Here is a 13,484-nt window from a genome sequence, read left to right on the forward strand (position 1 = left end):
GATAGTGGGCTGATTACAATTGGCTTCCCCCCTCAAGTCCACCGGAGGTTTTTTAAGGTTTTCCCCTTCACTTGGATTCTAGTGTACTAATTAATGTTGTGCAATTATCTGTCTAAAGCAGCCCATACACGCTGCTATGAGAGATGACCCGATGTGTGCTTTGAGGTGCGCCCTCCCGCGCACCTCATCGCACAGTACAAAAAGTATGTGCTTGCACATACGTTTTGTACCTAGTTCTCATCAAATCGCATTGCATTGCATGCACAACGTGTGCACATGCAATGCAATGCGATTTGATCCGTGCTAGTACAGCACGGAAAGCACGCCCATAAAGCAGCGTGTATGGGCTGCTTTACCCTAAGTTGTGCATCGTACAGTTTAAGTTTGAATGCTAACAGGTTAGGGTTTTCTTTTTCAGCCCTTCCCCCCACTGTCTGGTTCGTCGGGCATTCCTTCATTTTCTGGGCATCCAAGCATCAGTTAGCTGTCAGGGCCCGGGCAGAGCTAGGGGCAAGGGCAGTCCATTGGTTTGGTGTCAGGGGTCTCCGGTGGAATGGTCTTTTATCATTGTTGTCCGACAAAGACATTTTTCAAACACAACCTGCCTCAGAGCACCCTTACATACAGTGGTGCAAGTAAAAAAAAATTCTTGGTGGTACTGATAGCCTCCACCAAAAATGGGCGTGACCATGTGTCTGAGGGGGCGTGGTCACAAAAAGCTAGAGGTGACTAAATGACATCAGAGGCGTGGCATCAGGAGACAGGGAATGAGAAACAGGGAATGACTGGGGGTGGGTTGGCTCTTGGTTGGGGGAGAGCCGGGCAGCTTGTGCTTACAATAGTGGAGCCTGCTCTTCATGCTGTCGGCAGTAGCCGGTAGCTGCATACAGCACCAATCATAACACTGGGTGGGCGGGCTGCGGATGCATTATATTTAGACTTAAAATAAAAATAGAATTGACAGTGGGTCAGGGGGTAAGTGGTACTGCGTACCTGCAACATATTTCTTACAGGTACTCCGTACCACGCCGTACCCCCTTACTTGAAACACTGCTTACATATGCGTGCACGTTCCACATCATTCGATGGTCGCCGACCATCGAATGTTGCGGGTGTTCCCCTGCATGCTGGGAATGGATGATTACGTAAAACATCTATTCGCAGCCAGTGCAAAGGAACGCGTCTTGTGTCGGCCAGAGTACCGCCATTCGCATCCAAGCAAATCAACCAGAATAACCCCCTTAGTCCATATTGTAGTGAACATTATTGTGCATGTACGGTATAAAATATACAGTATGGGCTCAAATATTATTATTATTATTTTCTACCACTTTAAGTTGGATGCTCCATAACATGGTCCAACAATGCTTTTATTAATAAAAAAAAAGAAAAGTCTGCACAGAACAAACCTGCACAAAAGACACAGTAAAGGGTTAAACACAGGGACCATTGCTAGATTAGAATCTGCGGCAGTTGGAGGGTTACAGTAATAAGGGCCAGTGGGAGACGGTGACTGGGGACATTTCTGTTAATTAGGACTGTTTAATAGGAGACATGTGGAAGGCACTGGAGAATTGCAGACACCACTCAGGGACAGGTATAAGTACCTCTCGGCCAGCAGCAGCGCAGTCTTCCCTGGACTGGCAGCTGGAGATCACGCCTTGGACAGATCAGCACCTGTTTGTCTGATCTCTCAGACGCTGCAATGTGGCTGCTCCTGGGCACAGTCTGCGCCCAGATCTTCACAGCACAACCACAGTTTATAAGTAGTGTTAATTCCACCAGGGGAATGGATTCTTCCAAGATATTTCTTGGATTCCAGGCCCCCTGGAACTTCTCCTACCCATTCAGTGCCCAGCGGCTGGGCTCTGCCATCCAGTTGGCAATTGATAAGGTAAACCTGGAATGGGATCCTGCGCTCCTGGGTAACAGGACTTTGGAGTTTGTGTATGCCGACTGCGGCTGCAGCGCTAAAGTGTCGCTGAACGCCTTCATCGGCCAGTTTGAGGACCACCACGTCTCTGCCCTCTTTGGGCCGGTTTGCCCGGAAGCCTCTGAGGTAGGATTGTCTTTTATGCACTGCAATTATTTTATATAGGTCAGAGCGAACTGTTATGTTTATATGATTAGAAATGTCGGCGAGTATTACTTTATCTGTGTGTCGGCATTTAGCAGTCTATTCGCTGGTTCGCTGGAGAACCTCTCGCCAATTTGGGGCCGGATCCAGAAATTAGGTCAATAGTTTGACCACTGTTGGTCGACATGCATTAGGTCGACATTGTCAATAGGTCGACATAGTCAGCTGATCACATAATGGATGGTCGACATAGCATACGGTCAACATGACTTTTTCAAGACTTTTTTTCACTTTTTCGTACTTTACCAGCAGTGTACACTGATTGGCAAGCGGAATGGGCCATGAGAGGGGACAGGGTACCCTGACTGAGGGTCTATGTGCTACAAGGTAAATATTGACACCCTAAAAACCCGCGTGTCAACCTTTTCCTGTGATGACCATTTTCATGTCAAGCTTTTCCTTGTGTCAACCTTACGCATGTTGAACTATTGAGGTCGGCCTAGACACTGCCAACCCAATAACCCAAACCCATTTGTAGTATATACAGATGGAGTCGTGGTTGTTCATCCCGTTGGCGTTCCAGAGCGTTCCTTCTTGTCGCGCTGTTTGCTGAGAATGGGACGCGCGTGCGGATGAGATGCTCGCGCACCTAATTTGCGGCAATGGGGCACACGTGCATGTAAGATGGTCACATGTCCCTGGCTCGGGCCGAGATGGAACGCTCTGGCGCAGCGGCGGGATGAACCATCTGTGATATGAGTATTGCGTATTAAAGGGCCGATTTATGAAAATCTGCAATTCTGACCCGATAAGTTTCACTCCTCATTGCGTCAAAAATAAATGTTTTATCTGACAATTTAATAACATTGTGGAAAGTCTCCTCCCAAGAATCTGACATTGCCCAGTGTCAGGTACCAGAGCAGGACAGGTGCTGTGGGAGAGGGATCATAAGATCCCTCACCTGTATAAAATGCCTCCATAGGAATAAAGTAGTTCAGACCATCTGAGTATTGGGCAAACAAGTGGGGCTTCTGAGGCAGCTGGAATCTCGTTTAGACTCCATAGGGAGAAATTAGAATTTACTGAAATAATATAAGGGAACTTCCATAAGCTGGTGTATTGTAGTGCAGTACCTCTGGTAAGTGAACATTGTTTAAGGATATAAGTCATTGATCAGCGCTTCCGTTCGTAGACCTCTTGCAGATAGTATATGGTATTGAACCTTGTCAGTAGCCACAGGAGCCGATGGATGTTTTTTTTTACGTGTTTCTGTGAACTGTTTTTGCTTTCTCCAGAAGAAATCGGTACTTGTGTAGTTTCACGGCACTGCCACGCGCAAAGTCTGTTTGAAACTTGGCAGCCTGCCAGACTCTGGGCGCGTGCCGCTCTAGCTGTTCTCAGAGCTACGTTACCAGCGTAGCGTGTGCCCGTGCCGCTCTAGTTGTTCTCAGCGCAGCCCTACGGGCAACAGCAGCAGCGGTACGCGTCCTATGACCTTTTCATACCCCCACTAACCACGTCGGCGTGGAGTTGAGAATAGAAAGTGTGGTGTCCCCTCGCGGGCTTCACAGGTGTCCGCGTCCCCTCGCGGGGCTCGCCACGCTTCGGGTTTTGCCACACTTTCTATTTTCAACTCCACGCCAACGTGGATAGTGGGGGTATGAAAAGGTCGTAGGACGCGTACCGCTGCTGCTGTTGCCCGGCGCTACGCTGTTGACGTAGCTGTCAATACGTAGCTTACAGCTAGAGCGGCACGAGCACAGTCAGGCAGAGCTAGAGCGGCACACGCACAGTTAAACAGAGCTTCTGGCAAGCTGCCTTTTCAGAGACAGAGTGTGCGCGCGGCGGCGCCGTGAAACGACACAAGTACCAAGAAATCTATTATTTTTTGTTCACTAGGCAAAATTGGCATATATATACTGTGCATTGCTATTCTATATATTTTAGTTTCTCATATTTTCCCTACTAATAGTTCTCTGTAACTAGTTCTAGGTCTTGTAGCAAAGAGAATTTTTATGCAACATCCTTAAGAGGATGCGCCTGTCATTTATTTCAAATATAAATGACCTGATACATATTTTCCCTGTGTCCTCCATTGTGGCCAAGAACAATTTCTAGTGATAGAAAAGCAACATGACATCTCAGGTGGAATAGCCAGTATGTGAAATGTAATATTATCTGTCAGATCAGGCAGGGTATGACAATCTACTTACACATGGACCTTTACATATCCCGGCAAACAAAAGTCGCATAGGGTATGAAAAAGAAAAAAGAAAATAGTCTGCGCTTCCACTAAGATGCTGCCGGGCACCCAGTAGTACCACCTACTAGAAGATATACGCTAGAAGAACAAACGGGAATGGGAACCCTGCGCTTCCTATTGGGGTAAACGGAATCGATGGAAGAAGATATTTTCCTTTCCGTAGTCTCCTTTTGTAATGGATAAGTCTTATTCTGTAGCTTGAATTCTTCAATATGGTTCACCTAAAAAAAAAAAGAAGAAAATCTAATGGTGCAGAAACACTCATATCGTAATCAACCAATTTATTAATAAAAACACACAATATAAAATATAAGAACAAACAAAGCCTGGTACCGTGTCTGGCCTTTCACCAAAGGCCGGTTTAGGAGCATATGGGGGGGTCAGATGTAACAACCCGGGTGGACCCCTGCATAGGTTCTCCAAAAGCTGATCCCGGTGTGTAGGTTTTCAGACAGGTTCCCAGGTGCCTCAAAAACCACCAACGCGTTTCGACTGTAAGAAGTCTTCCTCAGGGTGTCTTCCCTGAGACTTACAGTCGAAACGCGTTGGTGGTTTTTGAGGCACCTGGGAACCTGTCTGGAAACCTACACACCGGGATCAGCTTTTGGAGAACCTATGCAGGGGTCCACCTGGGTTGTTACATCGATCTGACCCCCCCATATGCTCCTAAACCGGCCTTTGGTGAAAGGCCAGACACGGTACCACGCTTTGTTTGTTCTTATATTTTATATTGTGTGTTTTTATTAATAAATTGGTTGATTACGCTATGAGTGTTTCCCTTATATATCTCTGAGGAAACTGGGAAGAACAGGACCTAAAAGGGAAATAATTTCCTGAATCTACTAAGTGACCCCAGACCTATGCTTGATTTCTTGGCCTAAAGGAGAGGCCCACACATGGTACAAGTACCCCCACTTTCATGTTATTTGATGTCGTGTGTGTGCTAAGTATCCAGGAAAATCTGCACCATTAGATTTTCTTTTTTTTTTTGAGGTGAACCATATTGAAGAATTCAAGCTAAAGAATAAGATCTATCCATTACAAAAGGAGACTACGGAAAGGAAAATATCTTCTTCCATCGATTCCGTTTACCCCAATAGGAAGCTCAGGGTTCCCATTCCCGTTTGTTATTCTCGCATACGTATGGTCCAAGAATCACATTGGCCAAGATGTCTGGAAGCAGCAGAGTGAGGATTCTTTCATTTTAACAGCTGTGTCCACAAAACCATGTGAGGTGCCATCTTGACGAGTACAATTGAGGTGCCATCTTGGCGAGTACAATTTGTGCTCTAGTGAACCTAAAGTGTAATTTTTTGCATCAATTGTAGAATTGTTAATGTCATTTATGATAAAGTTTGCCTGCACCATACATTATACCCCCTTATTTTGATTATATGCTGTTATCTCACCAGGTCACTGGATTGTTGGCATCTTATTGGAACGTTCCAATGTTTGGCTTTGTCAGTCAGACTCCAAAGTTGGACAACACGCAAATATATGACACGTATGTGAAAATGGTGTCACCCCTCCAGTGCATATTGGACGCCGTGGAGAAGACCCTGAATTATTTTATGTGGAACTACATAGCTCTGTTTGGGGGTTCAGCTGAGGGGTCAACTTGGGACAAAATCGATGAACTGTGGACGCTGCTGGAAAACCAATTAACCGCCAACTTTACAGTCACGGCAAAGATAAAGTACGAACCAGGCAAACCGGGAAATCTCCGTGAGAACCTCCTCCTAGTCGCGTCAGCTGCCCGAGGTATTGCCCATATATATATATATATATATATATATATATACATAGAAATCCGCACTCCAGATAATAGTTCATCCAGGTAGTGCTCACTCCAAGGCACTCGACCATCACATAGAATATTTGAAAGGAGGGCACTCACCAATTCGCAGTTAAAACTTCATATTTATTCAAACCTTTAAAATATTGAACATCAGGTTGTTGTCAACGTTTCGGTCCGCATTTCAGACCTTCTTCAAGACAGAACATGCAGCAAGAGATCTTACTCCAATAGAGACCTAATTGATACTGGTTCCATGGTGAACTTATATACCCACCCACTCAGGAAATGCCTTATTCTGACCAATGTGCAGTTATTTAACCTAATTAGGCTGAAATCTTTAGAAGCAAAAATTGCTCAACACAGATCCCCAATTCATATCCAATAGTTACATCTCCGAAAGTCACATCATTATATCTAAGCCTGTTAAGTAATAAACTGGCGTAGTTATATCAAATAGAATATACTGGCGTGCGTTCCAAATCAATGGAACGCACCGCCATTTTGTTTCCTTTATTTACAACAAACCACGTATAAGTATATTAATATCTCCATTCAGCCCCCACTCAAATAACAGGCGCTCCACTGTAGCTACTTACTAAATCCTTAACCCGCACCGATATGGGTATGGCGGTATCCCCGCACGTAAACTCCGATGATCGCGTCACCTACTACTGACGCGAGTCTATTCAGCGCCGGAAGCCGCCTGTACTTTGTGTACAGTGGTCTCCCGGCAACACAAGTCCCCGCACTTAGAGTCAAAACAGTCGCATCACACGGTGATGACGCGAGTATACTCGAGACCAGAAGCCGCCTGTACTTTGTGTACAGCGGTCTCCCGGTAGTATAATCGGTATTCACTTTCTACCCCCATAGTGTTAGTCAGTAACTAAGCGACGGGCTAATCCAGCCTTGTTGTATTCCGTCATCAAGGGGTGGCACCAGTTAATAAAGCGTTGCGTAGCAACAGTCGATACGCTGTTGTGAGAGGCTGGATCAAGTAGTAGTCCCTAATGTTGTAATAACGAAAAAATATATGTTTCAATCTTGTCAAAAATTTAGGACACTATAGTTTTAGTAATTTAAAGAGACATAATAATAGAGCGCAATAGATCTCATATGCTGTTGCTAATTTTGTTATCATAGCAAATATATACATAGTCTATTGGTGTTATTCTATGGAAAGGGTATATAGTTCACCATGGTCCCAGCTGCATATATACAAAACAGTTCAATAAAGACACACAATATACAAACATTACAAAAGACAAAAAGAGTCACCCCATGGGTATATTTACCCAGAGAATGAAAATTTTTTTTTTAATATTTAAGAGAGCAAAAAAAAAAAAAACTTTGTTATTTAGCTCTCCCTGCTCCATTGTGTCCACCTACAAAAAAAGGGGGAAGGGGGGATCAATCAAGAAAAATTGTATTTTTTAGAAAAACTTTTTATATGGAGAATCCTTTTATGTCCACCATATACGGTATGTATGTCCCAAGCCACCAAATGTGGTGACTTCATTGTTGCACTTTAGACGCCATCCCAGTTCACAGGAATACACTGTAGGGCAAATGTTCATTGAGTCCCTTTGGTGAACATGTGTCAAGTCGCTGTATCCATTTTAGCTCTCTTTGTTTCAAGAGCTTCTCCCTATCACCCCCACGTCCTGGGGCAGGAATGTGGTCGATAATCATACTCTTCAGACTTGCCACTGAATGACCCTTTGCTAGAAAATGGCGGGCCACTGGCTTGTCTGAACATTTCTTCTCGAATGCCTCCCTAATTGACCGTCTGTGGTTGGCCATTCTTTCACGAAATGTCCTCGTTGTGAGACCAACGTAGTAGAACCCGCATGGGCATAATAAGAAGTATACAATGTATGTGGACTGGCAAGATACTCTATGTTGTATCGTTATCCTCTGGTTGGTATGTGGATGTGCAAATAATGATCCAACCATCATAGATCTGCACGTTATACAATCCGCACAACGGAAACACCCCTTCTTGCCAGTTTGAATCCAATTTTTTGTTGTTGTTTCTCGAGCCGGTATCATTGTGGGTCTCATCAACATCTGCTTGAGGTTTGGACCTCTTTTATATGAGATCATAGGTGGTACCTTGCTGATAGCACCCAAAGATGGATCCCTTGTAATGATAGGCCACGATTTCTGAATTGATTTCTTTAACCTATGCGAGGCTGTATTATAGGTAGTAGAATAAATCATTCTCCTCTCATCAAAGGGAGCTTTCTTAGTGTTCTCATGAAATCTCTCTCTGGCTTTGTTCAAGCACCGGTCCACTATCTCTTGTTTATAGCCTCGGGCCAAAAATCTATTGGTCATCTCCATTATTTGATCTTCTGCTGTCTCTGGATCTGAATTGTTGCGGAGTACCCGAAGGTATTGCGAAATTGGCAGCCCCTCTTTCAATTTCTCAGAGTGGTGACTAGTGGCATATAGCAGTACATTGCGGTCTGTGTCCTTGCGATAGAGCTTGTATCCTAGACCATCCATTTGCTTATATATTGTGACATCAAGAAAGTTTAATTCTTTCATATCAATATGTGATGTGAATCTGATTGGGGAGTCCAGTAGGTTGAGATACTGGATCATCTCGTTTAGCTCCACCAGAGTACCCACCCACACAATAAAAACGTCGTCAATATATCTCATATAGCTAGCTATCTGAGTGTGGTATCGAGACAGTATGAATTCATGCTCATATCGGTGCATATACAAATTTGCATATGCCGGCGCGAGATTGGACCCCATGGCCGTCCCACGGTTCTGATAGTAGTAACCTCCTCCATAACCAAAATGGTTCTTGGTCAACACCAATGTAGCCAGTTCTAACAGGAACTCTACCGGGGGGCGGCCAGGGGGATCCTCACTCAACGCTTCCCTTAAGGATGATAAACCCCCTTCATGGGGGATTACGGTGTACAAAGAGGACACATCCAATGACACCAAAATTGCTTCCTCAGGTACCGGGCCTAATGCTTTAATTTTTTGAAGAAAGTCAGGGGTATCCTGCACATAGCTCCCCATCTTCCTCACACAAGGCTGTAAAAAGGTGTCTACAAACACTGCCAAAGGTTGCAGAACTGAGCCGATGGCCGATATTATAGGACGCCCCGGAGGTGCACTTAAAGATTTGTGCACCTTCGGGAGCGTGTACAATATCGGACATATTGGTGCATCCACTGTGAGGTATTTATAGGTTTTTTCATCAATCCACCTGTTGTTTAGAGCGCTATTTAGTCTACTGTCAACCAGTCTTTTAACCTCATACATCGGGTTTGTCCCTACTTTGGTATACGTGTCAAGATCAGATAGTTGAGACATCACCTCCTTATTGTAGGCGGTCCAGTCCTGTACTACGACTGAACCGCCCTTATCCGCTTGACGGATAACTATTTGATCATTCTTTTTAAGATTATTTAGGGCCTCCCTCTGTACTTTAGAGAGGTTATCAAATGTTTTTTTATTTTTTAATTTTTTTCCCCCTCCATCCTCTCGCATGTCACATTCCATCTGTCTCAGAAAGGTCTTAATACTAGGATTTTGGGAGGGGGGATCGAACTTACTTGGTCTAGAGAGTACTGGCATAATTTCTTTACTGGTCTCAGAGTCACTAAAAAATTCTCTAAGCCTGAGCTTCCTGCCAAACTTAAAGTTGTCAACAGTCCAGTCAAAATAGTCAAATTTAACCGTCGGCACAAATGAAAGGCCCAGGCCTAGAACTTCCAATTCAGCTGTACTTAATATGTGGCTAGATAAATTGAATACAATTTCAGGTTCAGGAACCTGAAATTGTATTCAATTTATCTAGCCACATATTAAGTACAGCTGAATTGGAAGTTCTAGGCCTGGGCCTTTCATTTGTGCCGACGGTTAAATTTGACTATTTTGACTGGACTGTTGACAACTTTAAGTTTGGCAGGAAGCTCAGGCTTAGAGAATTTTTTAGTGACTCTGAGACCAGTAAAGAAATTATGCCAGTACTCTCTAGACCAAGTAAGTTCGATCCCCCCTCCCAAAATCCTAGTATTAAGACCTTTCTGAGACAGATGGAATGTGACATGCGAGAGGATGGAGGGGGAAAAAAATAAAAAAATAAAAAAACATTTGATAACCTCTCTAAAGTACAGAGGGAGGCCCTAAATAATCTTAAAAAGAATGATCAAATAGTTATCCGTCAAGCGGATAAGGGCGGTTCAGTCGTAGTACAGGACTGGACCGCCTACAATAAGGAGGTGATGTCTCAACTATCTGATCTTGACACGTATACCAAAGTAGGGACAAACCCGATGTATGAGGTTAAAAGACTGGTTGACAGTAGACTAAATAGCGCTCTAAACAACAGGTGGATTGATGAAAAAACCTATAAATACCTCACAGTGGATGCACCAATATGTCCGATATTGTACACGCTCCCGAAGGTGCACAAATCTTTAAGTGCACCTCCGGGGCGTCCTATAATATCGGCCATCGGCTCAGTTCTGCAACCTTTGGCAGTGTTTGTAGACACCTTTTTACAGCCTTGTGTGAGGAAGATGGGGAGCTATGTGCAGGATACCCCTGACTTTCTTCAAAAAATTAAAGCATTAGGCCCGGTACCTGAGGAAGCAATTTTGGTGTCATTGGATGTGTCCTCTTTGTACACCGTAATCCCCCATGAAGGGGGTTTATCATCCTTAAGGGAAGCGTTGAGTGAGGATCCCCCTGGCCGCCCCCCGGTAGAGTTCCTGTTAGAACTGGCTACATTGGTGTTGACCAAGAACCATTTTGGTTATGGAGGAGGTTACTACTATCAGAACCGTGGGACGGCCATGGGGTCCAATCTCGCGCCGGCATATGCAAATTTGTATATGCACCGATATGAGCATGAATTCATACTGTCTCGATACCACACTCAGATAGCTAGCTATATGAGATATATTGACGACGTTTTTATTGTGTGGGTGGGTACTCTGGTGGAGCTAAACGAGATGATCCAGTATCAACCTACTGGACTCCCCAATCAGATTCACATCACATATTGATATGAAAGAATTAAACTTTCTTGATGTCACAATATATAAGCAAATGGATGGTCTAGGATACAAGCTCTATCGCAAGGACACAGACCGCAATGTACTGCTATATGCCACTAGTCACCACTCTGAGAAATTGAAAGAGGGGCTGCCAATTTCGCAATACCTTCGGGTACTCCGCAACAATTCAGATCCAGAGACAGCAGAAGATCAAATAATGGAGATGACCAATAGATTTTTGGCCCGAGGCTATAAACAAGAGATAGTGGACCGGTGCTTGAACAAAGCCAGAGAGAGATTTCATGAGAACACTAAGAAAGCTCCCTTTGATGAGAGGAGAATGATTTATTCTACTACCTATAATACAGCCTCGCATAGGTTAAAGAAATCAATTCAGAAATCGTGGCCTATCATTACAAGGGATCCATCTTTGGGTGCTATCAGCAAGGTACCACCTATGATCTCATATAAAAGAGGTCCAAACCTCAAGCAGATGTTGATGAGACCCACAATGATACCGGCTCGAGAAACAACAACAAAAAATTGGATTCAAACTGGCAAGAAGGGGTGTTTCCGTTGTGCGGATTGTATAACGTGCAGATCTATGATGGTTGGATCATCATTTGCACATCCACATACCAACCAGAGGATAACGATACAACATAGAGTATCTTGCCAGTCCACATACATTGTATACTTCTTATTATGCCCATGCGGGTTCTACTACGTTGGTCTCACAACGAGGACATTTCGTGAAAGAATGGCCAACCACAGACGGTCAATTAGGGAGGCATTCGAGAAGAAATGTTCAGACAAGCCAGTGGCCCGCCATTTTCTAGCAAAGGGTCATTCAGTGGCAAGTCTGAAGAGTATGATTATCGACCACATTCCTGCCCCAGGACGTGGGGGTGATAGGGAGAAGCTCTTGAAACAAAGAGAGCTAAAATGGATACAGCGACTTGACACATGTTCACCAAAGGGACTCAATGAACATTTGCCCTACAGTGTATTCCTGTGAACTGGGATGGCGTCTAAAGTGCAACAATGAAGTCACCACATTTGGTGGCTTGGGACATACATACCGTATATGGTGGACATAAAAGGATTCTCCATATAAAAAGTTTTTCTAAAAAATACAATTTTTCTTGATTGATCCCCCCTTCCCCCTTTTTTTGTAGGTGGACACAATGGAGCAGGGAGAGCTAAATAACAAAGTTTTTTTTTTTTTGCTCTCTTAAATATTAAAAAAAAATTTTTCATTCTCTGGGTAAATATACCCATGGGGTGACTCTTTTTGTCTTTTGTAATGTTTGTATATTGTGTGTCTTTATTGAACTGTTTTGTATATATGCAGCTGGGACCATGGTGAACTATATACCCTTTCCATAGAATAACACCAATAGACTATGTATATATTTGCTATGATAACAAAATTAGCAACAGCATATGAGATCTATTGCGCTCTATTATTATGTCTCTTTAAATTACTAAAACTATAGTGTCCTAAATTTTTGACAAGATTGAAACATATATTTTTTCGTTATTACAACATTAGGGACTACTACTTGATCCAGCCTCTCACAACAGCGTATCGACTGTTGCTACGCAACGCTTTATTAACTGGTGCCACCCCTTGATGACGGAATACAACAAGGCTGGATTAGCCCGTCGCTTAGTTACTGACTAACACTATGGGGGTAGAAAGTGAATACCGATTATACTACCGGGAGACCGCTGTACACAAAGTACAGGCGGCTTCTGGTCTCGAGTATACTCGCGTCATCACCGTGTGATGCGACTGTTTTGACTCTAAGTGCGGGGACTTGTGTTGCCGGGAGACCACTGTACACAAAGTACAGGCGGCTTCCGGCGCTGAATAGACTCGCGTCAGTAGTAGGTGACGCGATCATCGGAGTTTACGTGCGGGGATACCGCCATACCCATATCGGTGCGGGTTAGGGATTTAGTAAGTAGCTACAGTGGAGCGCCTGTTATTTGAGTGGGGGCTGAATGGAGATATTAATATACTTATACGTGGTTTGTTGTAAATAAAGGAAACAAAATGGCGGTGCGTTCCATTGATTTGGAACGCACGCCAGTATATTCTATTTAATATAACTACGCCAGTTTATTACTTAACAGGCTTAGATATAATGATGTGACTTTCGGAGATGTAACTATTGGATATGAATTGGGGATCTGTGTTGAGCAATTTTTGCTTCTAAAGATTTCAGCCTAATTAGGTTAAATAACTGCACATTGGTCAGAATAAGGCATTTCCTGAGTGGGTGGGTATATAAGTTCACCATGGAA

The 13,484-nt window shown here is 43.9% G+C and overlaps 1 protein-coding gene across 3 annotated transcripts in view; it reads left to right on the forward strand.

The window, feature by feature from the left end:
- The first annotated feature begins 5,757 nt into the window (after positions 1-5,757).
- The window catches only part of LOC146009438 (guanylate cyclase 2G-like), a 123,944-nt gene continuing 116,217 nt past the window's right edge, over positions 5,758-13,484 (forward strand). For all 3 annotated transcript variants that reach the window (XR_014444671.1, XM_083149820.1, XM_083149821.1), the window contains exon 1: positions 5,758-6,101. Coding sequence is in view for 2 of the 3 variants with exons in the window: in XM_083149820.1 (XP_083005946.1) it covers positions 5,789-6,101 (313 nt within the window). In the remaining variant the exon portion in view is untranslated. The remainder of the gene's footprint in view (positions 6,102-13,484) is intronic.

Source organism: Crinia signifera, chromosome 6, assembly GCF_055691185.1.
Source record: "Crinia signifera chromosome 6, ASM5569118v1, whole genome shotgun sequence".
Lineage (NCBI taxonomy): Eukaryota > Metazoa > Chordata > Amphibia > Anura > Myobatrachidae > Crinia > Crinia signifera.